We start from the raw sequence: 9315 nt of genomic DNA, 5'->3' as shown, positions 1-9315 counted from the left end.
TTAATATTGACAATTGTCATTTGTTGACATGCTCATGTGTTTGACCTGATACTTGGCTATTGCATCACCTTATAGTCTCAAGTGTTTGCTAGAGTTCCAACATATCTTCCAATCAGACTCGCCTTCCATCAATTAGTGCTTCCAGAAGCTAGGTATCCACTCATTAATGTCTACAATTTTCACTGTGGACATGCCCATCTATTATTGGACCTACTGATACATCACGGAGAAGTCTCAAGTGGTTGCTTGAGCTCTAATATATCTTCCAATCAGACTTACCTTACATTGACTAGTGCTAGTCTTATTGGTGCACCTAGCCCAATTGGTACATTCTATCCATGCTTGGTTCCTTCTCTACATGCATTGCAATGGTAGGTCTTCTTTGTCCTAGTTCTAGTTTTGGCTCACCTAGCCCCAAGACTCGATGCACACTACACAAGTCGCTCGTGGCTCATCCCGTGGATGAACTCATAAAGATGACTCAAAATCCTAGCTTTCTGTAGACAAATGCCCAAAATCTTCATGGATGTCTTGGTCGAATCTTAGGGACTAGTTCAGTCGTAGTGTTGGTGTAGTAGTCAGATGTCACCTTGCTGTGGACATGGCTAGGCTTTCCCCATCCTTGCTCCATCCTTTAGTCTTTGCTACTAAGTGGCCTCTGCTACTTCTACTCATTTTTGCCAATTTTCTATCCTTGTTTCAATTCTAATCTAGCTTCCACAGGTAGATTTTGCCAACTCTTGCCTCTGTGTAGGTATTTTTCTCACCTAGTCACATACATTTAGCACCTCTCTGCACATGTGTCAGACATTGGCCAAAGCTTACAGAAGTTATAGGCTGCTTGGGAACACTCCTCTATTGAGATACACGCTGTCAAATAAGTCTTTAATCCCCACAAATTGCCCTTGAACATTCAAACGTATCTTTTACAGTAATATGTCAATCCAAGCAACTTTTGTAGCTTGTGGCTAGTTAGCATGCACTGCTGCTCTCAATGTATGTGCACTCATTTCTATGGACTACTATGATCAATTCCACTCAATTCCCCACTCGTTCTTTTAGCACATCATTCCCCATCTATGATCACTAAATGTTGATGGTGTTTTCTCCTCACCCCTCAGTTGACTGGTGTACCTAGTTCTTAGTGCTCCTTGCAAGTGCAATGCTTGGATAAAAATAGCACTCATGTGGAAGATGCCCCCTCTTGTAGTTTGGGGTATGCTCCATATTCAAGGGTTACTAGATGCTTGGTTGCAAGAGGTAGACATCAAGTTTGCTAACATGGGTTTATGTTGCATGGGCGAAACCATATGAAGATGGGTGTATGAGCATGTACAAAAAAGACTCACATTGCAAGTTCCAGAAGAACAAACCAACATGACACAAACCAATGCTTGTATTATCAAAAGACCTTGGCCTGTTTATAAGTATCCATAGCTACAACATGTTCCTACAACAACTGTGGGTGATAGACTCTCACCATGGTTTGAGGCATCACACCTAGTAATATTAGCAAGCTGTACTCAAACTCAAACAATAGAAAATAAGAACAAGGGCTAATTCTAGAGATCAAAGGCTAATGCTAGTGAAAGCGAGTAAAAAAACCCATTCTAACTCGGCCTCCTAACTTAAGTAACTTAAGATTGCAAACTAGTTGGTTTTGTTGAATAGCTTTTTGATCTCAAACCTAGGAGCCCATAAAACCTATGCCAAGGATTGGCTCCACGGGCATATCCTATTTTGACTATTCCTTGATGCTTTAGGTCGCACCACTTGGCTTCTCAGTTGTAAAGCCTGGATTATGCATACCCGATTACTTGGACATTGGGTGGGTACCTAAGGCCAACAATAGGCAATGCTGGAAGTGTTTACATTGATCCCCTATCCATATCTTAGCCTCAAGTCCACTGCCAATACCAATTCCATTCTACACAAGGCGCTCTTCATAAGGTTGGTGCACATGCAATAGCGTCATTAACCTTCAACATAGGCACATCCATGAAATTAACTTGATTCCTAGTATCTTTAATCATTGCATGTATCTAAGCCTATGGCAAGGCCAATTGTGGAGCATCCAACTACTTAGAATTGGAGCCTATAGCAACTATGAATAGTGAAACACATCACTAGGAAAAAAGATTTTAACTGATGAATTTTTCTAAATCTATTTGGCCTCGCAAAGCAACATGATAAAGTGCCATCAAGTGACTATTTTTTAATTTCATAGAGCAACCTTCTAGAGAATTATTAAATTCCTTGCTAATACATGCTGTGTCACTAAACAATGTGACCTAGAACACCCAAATTAGAAAGGTGGTTATTCCAACAATACCATTTACCTTCTCCTCAGCCTCTATCATTAACAACACCAACTTCTCTATTGTCACTACCATCACTCCAACTCCCACAACCTTCTCTCCTCCTCCTCTTCCTTCCCATCCTCCTCCTTTTACATCTTTAATAGTAGTTCCAACATGACTTAAATCACACATTTGTTGAGTAATCCTCTCAGATCCACACAAGTTGGATCATATTTCACAAAATACTTTGTTTTTAGGGGTAGTATTATAGGAGAATTAGGTTGAACATAAGGCCCCTAGCGATAGCTTAGAGTATAAGACCCAAAGTCATGGTAGCTCATAGCATTCAGCACATACTCCAAGTTATGAATGGTCACAAATAAGCATTCCTTGTTTCCACAACCTCCACAATGAAGTATATCAATGTTCTCATGCGTAGACACTCTCAATGGCACATGAGTAAGCCTTTAGCAAAGAACACCAGATAGTCATGAGCATGGAGCTATTCCCATTCACAATGTGATGATATTCCAATCATGACTCTAGATGAGATTTGTGAATGGAAAGAGCAACTACTTCAATCTTTAGTTGCCAAAGGGTATGGATCATTTTACAGTGTTCCTTTATACCCCATAACTCAAAATCTATTTATCACATGATTGCATGGAACAAAATCCACGTTCTAGTCATGCACACTCACAGGTAAGCCTTTAGCATGAGGCTCTTCTAACTCTATCAACATAGCCTGATTTTCATGATGTGCAACCATCACATGTATGCATGGTTTTGATTTCATTTACTACTAAAGTAGAGATATTAATAAACATGAATTCCATAGTGACCATGAAGATTTACACAAGCAATCCTCAATATGAGGGTCTCACATCTCAAATAGCATACAGAGATACATGTCTTGGTGCATCTAGCTCCTCAAATGATTTCATTCCAGTATCCATTATATATGCTTTCACCTTTAACATGGAGCAAATCATGTCCTTCAACTTAGTTTACACCAATTTTGTCGAGTAAATCAGTCATCATCAAGACGTCCCTTGTTTCCACAGTCAATAACCTTCCACAATGAAGCATATCAATGTTCTCATGGGTAGACACTCTTGATTTCACATGAGTAGGCCTCTAGCAAAGAGCACTAGAGAGTCACAAGCATGGAGATGTTGCCATCCATAGTGTGATGATATTTCAATTGTGACTACGAATGAAATTTGCGAGTGGAAGGAGCAACTACTTCAATCTTTCATTTTGCCAAAGGTTGTATATTAGTTTACACACTAATTTGGACCTCATAGGTCTTGAGAAAATGGAAACCTATTTATCACTTATTTTCATGGAATGAACTCCACATTCTAGTCATGCACATTTGTAGGTAAGCCTTCAGCATGAGGCTCTTCCATCTATGTCAGCATAGTCTACTTTTCATGATGTACAGCCATCACATATATGCATGTTTTAGACTTCATTGTCCTGCCATAGCAGATGATGATGATGTGAGGCTCTCACATCTCTAGCAACATGCAAAGATACATGTCTCAGTGTATCTAACTCCTCAAATCATTCCAATATCCATCATGTATTCTTTCACTTTTAACATGGAGCATATAATGTCTTCAACTTAGTTTCCACCAATTATGATCAGTAGATTAGTCATCAACACATTCTAGCTTTGGCTTAGTTATGCCACCATGGATTGTGCTTGGATTCAGTTATCATTACCACTTCATATTAGTAGATCATTTGCTAGCATGAGGACACTTTATGTATTAGTGTAGTGCCATCCTAATGTAGTGGACATTATCAAGTTTGCCCGTAGAGAAACTTGGGGAAGCTCGATGTTCCAACGTGCACTTATGGCTATAGTATACATCCCATACTTAATGCAACTTTGTGGTTGGATCTAGGACTTCAAATCTATCATAACAATAGCATTTAGTATTTCAGATCCCTTGAAGAGAACTTAAGTCTTTTAAGTTGTATTTCAAGCTTTTAGGCCTTTGATCTATTAGCATTTACATCTAATATCAATGGATATTTAGCCATGTACATAATAGAATACCTTGAGATGATATTGTTGACTATACAAGTTTGACAAGCTGCCATGCCTGGTTAGTTTTTTGGGCCCCTTTAGCATATCATAATATAATACTTGCATGTTTGGCCCTTGCTTTTATGCAACTTTGAATCACTCTATCTTCTATGACTATATGTCTTATGACACATGTTATCTCCTATGACATACCTCAAATAGTGCTATTAATTACCATTATTTTGGGTCTTGGTAGTTGCCACTACATAGGCACTGATTTCAACATGTCAATTGCATATTTTTGCCATTTTTGAGCTACGAAGGTCAAAATCAATTGTGAATTTCCAAGTCAAATGCACTCACTTGAAAGATACGATTAATCATTGTGTATGCATCTCATTGTGTATACGAATTTTTTTCTATCCTCGACACTCTCCAAGAAAATAGCCTCTCACCATCGACAAGTAGCATGGAAGACCTAAGGATTGAAGAACAAATGGAAAACGACGATCTACTTCCCGAAGATTACTTTGGTCAAAGACGCAACCGCAACAACAATAACAATGGCAAAAGACACTTTGGCAAATTGAAAATGCCAAAGTACAATGGACGAGGGGATCCTGTCAGATTCCTTAAACTCTTTGATGAAGCATGTGCTGCTGGAGGTGATCAATCAAAATGAAACCAGAGCCGCCTAGTTTCTGATGGCCCTAGCTGATGAGGCCTACCCAAAAGGCCTTGTTATCCTTACTTGGAGTAATAGACAAAATGGGGAAAATAGGAGAGAGTCAAGATTGGGTAGATGTTACCTGCTTGAATTTTCTTAGAAAATCTCTTAAAATATTTTTCCAAATATCATTGTCTCTAACGTTGTCACATCAAAAGCCTATATACATGGTCTATGACTTTGTTGTAGGCAAGATATCACCCTCTTGTTCAAGGATGACCCTAGCTTGGTTCTACATGAAGAGTGTGAAGGATTAAATAGAGACCTTTGGATCTCAACTTTTATTGGATAATGATTTGCTTTAGAATATTGGTAATTGGCAGTGAAAGGCACTCCTATGATACTCAAGCCTACCAGAAAAAGCATGGCTATTGCGGATGATATAGCAGCATTTCAAGGTTACTTTCCTCCTCCGTGGAGCTAAATGAAGGTGTGAAGAGAGCAAGAAGAGAATGCTAGGGGAAAGAACAATTCAAACAGACAAATTTTCCCTAGAACTCCACTGACACTAAAAAATCTAAAGGAGCTAGTGGATATAATGATAGATGGCAAGATTGCTAGTGGGGAGATGGTTTGCCTATTGTATCCTACAAGGTTTTTGGGGAGCTTGTTGGTCCCTTTCGACTTTTGTATGAAAAGAGAGCATCTTGTCTTAACAACTACCTTGCCATGTTAAGGTATATTCAAACTTATCCCTAAAGAGGAAAACGAAGAGGGATTAAACAAGGACACCTCTTAGAATGAACACTTGGATTTAAAAAGGCATGTAATTTCTTGAGGCCATCATTAAGATATGGGAGGGGTGTCAATATGGAAAGGACATAGGTCAAGACATATGTTTTCTATTAGACAAGAGTGTCCCCTTGCTCCCTTCCTTTTTGCCATAGCTACTATTTCCTTGGGATGGCTCCTACACAAGCAACTACAGGCTGGAAATATAAAGGGTTAGTGAGGTTCTTGAGTGTTTAAATATCTAACTTCATAGGCTCGGTTATTAATCATATAAAAACCTTGTATGATACCCTTAGTGTGGTGACCAAGCTTTCCTAGAGCAACTGGGTTGCAAGAAGACTAAAAATATTTTTATAGTTGTTTGGTATTCCAAAGGGTTTTGATATCTCCATGAAGGATAGATGGGAATTGTTTCTTGATAGGTTTAGAAACTTGAAAAATGGAGATGTTACCAAGTTAACCTAGCTATTATGAAATTGGTTCACTGCATTTATCGTATAGCCATCTTCTACCTTTCCAGCTAGGCCCCCTCTAAAGCAGACTGGACAAGTGTATTAGATTATGGAGGTCCTTTCTTTGGGGAGGGGATAAAAGGATCTCAAAGGTAAGATCTTTTTTTTTCACAAAACCCAAGGATGAAGGAGATCTAGGAGTTGTGGACATTGAGAAGGCTAGAACATAATGGCTACCTATTAGATTTTTAAGGCTATTCTCAACTTGGGTATGGATTGGTCTGAGAAACTTTTAACAAGTAGGACCCTTGAGGCCCCTTGAATGTAAAAAATACCCAATGTTGTTAGCCCTTTGCAACCCTAAACATTGTTGCACAAAATCCAATGTGGACATCTCTATAGAGAGAGTATTTGAATATTAAAAAAGTTGATTTGTCTTTTTTGGAAAAGGGGCACTCATAAACATTGAATCCATTTGCATCTTGCAATATTTAAAGAATATCCTTTCAATGATAGGCACATAGATAAGGCTAAGTTACTATTTACGAAAGGGCTACAATGGTGGGAGTAGTTGTGGCTCAAAGAAGATATGAGATGGAAGTCTTGGGTGGAGATAAGAAGAGAATTTGGGCTCTCAAATTGGGATGCTACTTTCATTATCTTTGGACTGGCAACACTAATTGGAGAGGGGGTTTTGCTTTGATTTGCAACAACAGAGAGTTCCACTAGGTGAGAACCTCACATTTGTTTCCCATACCCACTTCTACTAATGACATTAAGGAAACATTTAGAGTCCTTAGTGCAAAGTGGAATTTAGTTGACAATAGGCTTAATTTCAAAGAGCAAATTCAATAGAATTTGGAATAAGGCCATCCCCAGAAAAATTGCTATGTTATTATGGCTCATTTTGACAAGGCTTTCTAGACTAACAAGAGAGGAGAGTGGGAAGGGGGATGTAAAGTGAAAAAAGTACTTGGGACACAGAAATCAAAATTTTCATTTTCTTGTTGCTTGCTTGAAGAAAAGTATGGAAGTTAGTGTAGATATGGGTAGTGGTAGTGCACATGAGTGCTATAAATTGTCATCGTAGTGGTAGTGCACTGCATGAGGGATCACTAGCTATACACAATGTTGTATTGAACATGATGATGAATACATACGTCTTTACCCCATAAGGTTAGGGTTAGGGGTTGCCTCTATGCCCCATCTCTATGGTGCAATTTACACCATCCTTAACACCCTCCCTCTTAAATTGCTCTACGTAAGTAGAAGGTGTGTATATAAGATACATTTTTGGACTTTTTTGGTGCATATGATTCAACCAAGATTGAATAAGAAAACTAAAAAATATCAAAGTAGTATGTGCATGCATAATCGGAGTGACTACATAGTGGAAGTCTTTACATCATGTATACCTTGTACAACTTAGCCTTCAATTCTCCTCTTAAATTGTAGATTATCCTTTGACTTTACATTATGTATACCTTGTACAACTTAGCCTTCAATTCTCCTCTTAAATTGTAGATTATCCTTTGCTTTTAGGAATAGAACCCACAAAATAAGCCAAATGGAAGAAGAAAGTATGCCCAAAAGAGGGAAGTCTTCTTAGATCAAAGACTATGTGAATGACAATGCTCAGCAAAAATGGTCGGGCCAAGGCTCGACATGTCAAAGCCAAACATGTAATAATTCATTGGGAGATGAGAATAATTCATTGTGAGATGTCAAATCCAAGGATGAACATGTCAAAGCCAAACATGTAATAATTCATTGGGAGATGTGAATAATTCATTGTGAGATGTAGAATCCAAGGATGAACATGTCAAAGCCAAACAGCATTGTGAGATGTGAAGCTCAACCTATAAAAGATAAATCCAGATGTCACGTGCAAATGAGAGAACATAATTTAGAAGCTTGTGACAAACAAGGGTGTTACCAACTCACGGAATTTACTAAGATTCTGAAAATGGCTTAATAGGACGGCTGAGATTTGATCTCAAGAGAGTCATATATATATATATAAATATAAACTTTATATGGAAATAATATGCGAGTCATGTTTTTTGTCTTCTCTACCAGCCATCTGAGTTGGGAGCTACATAGCTATGGCGGGCGGCGTAGCTCCAGCTGCAGAGCACACCATCGAAGACAGTAATACCAGCATGGGAGGTCGTGAACAGCCCTTTGGACCTCCCATCCATCGTTCCTCCTCCCGCCCCCAGCTTGATCTTAGCGGTGCTGCCATCCATGGCTCCACCGAAGATCGCACCCCTGCTATCCTTCTCCCCAACCAAAGCGACGACATTTCTCACTTCGCCATCGATATCGGAGGTGCAGTTCTTATCTTCGCCTTAAATTTTCTCTCTTTTCCGAACTCTCTGAGCTTTTGGCACGTACGTTAGAGCACAATTGGTCGAAACTCGTTTCCACGTCTTGCTCTTTCACAACTACATGAAATTGAATTGTTGTCGTATTTCGAATCTCTTTTACTTGGATCGCAATGCTCAACTCAGTTTGTGAAGATAGGATTCTCTGAGACTGAAGCTTAATTGTCAGCAATAAGACAGCCGCATGGGGAATCAAGCCATTGGACAGCTCACGCTAGTACAAGAATCGACGTGTGATCAGACAAGAACGTGCGGGACGAGCCACGTTTCGACAGTTCATCTGTCACCCAAAAAATAAAGTGATCTGAATTGTTGTCACAATGACAACAATCTAACTTCTGAGTGGAAAAAGACCGATCTTTTGGCGAGTTCTTATCATTGCAAAAAAAGAAGTAGATATTACCAGGAAAAATATGTGGGGTGTTTAAGGATTTCTGTCGATCTTGAACTTCTCTTTCGGGACTAAGTCCTTTCACAGCCTGCTATTTTTTTCCAATCTCCGCAACCCTCTCCCCAATCCCCCCCCCCTGACCAATACACATACACACCACACACACACGTTTTTTTTGTGGAATCTTTGAGTCATTATATTACAAAGAAGCTATCCCAGAAAGGGAGAGCTTTAATACATCAAGAGAAAATCTCACTGTAGGACAAATATACATCATGATTAAAG

General features: G+C 39.1%; 1 protein-coding gene across 2 annotated transcripts in view; it reads left to right on the top strand.

The window, feature by feature from the left end:
* The first annotated feature begins 8307 nt into the window (after positions 1-8307).
* Positions 8308-9315, top strand: part of PANK2 (pantothenate kinase 2) — a 148617-nt gene continuing 147609 nt past the window's right edge. For both annotated transcript variants that reach the window (XM_087394129.1, XM_087394128.1), the window contains exon 1: positions 8308-8583. In XM_087394129.1, coding sequence (XP_087250255.1) covers positions 8358-8583 — 226 coding nt within the window. In that variant the 5' untranslated portion in view covers positions 8308-8357. The remainder of the gene's footprint in view (positions 8584-9315) is intronic.

The sequence above is a fragment of the Dipteris shenzhenensis genome, chromosome 23, assembly GCF_047967505.1.
Source record: "Dipteris shenzhenensis isolate YYH24624 ecotype China chromosome 23, Dip_SZ_1.0, whole genome shotgun sequence".
Lineage (NCBI taxonomy): Eukaryota > Viridiplantae > Streptophyta > Polypodiopsida > Gleicheniales > Dipteridaceae > Dipteris > Dipteris shenzhenensis.
The sequence above is the reverse complement of the archived record's forward strand: the minus strand, read 5'-3'. Positions and strand labels throughout refer to the sequence as shown.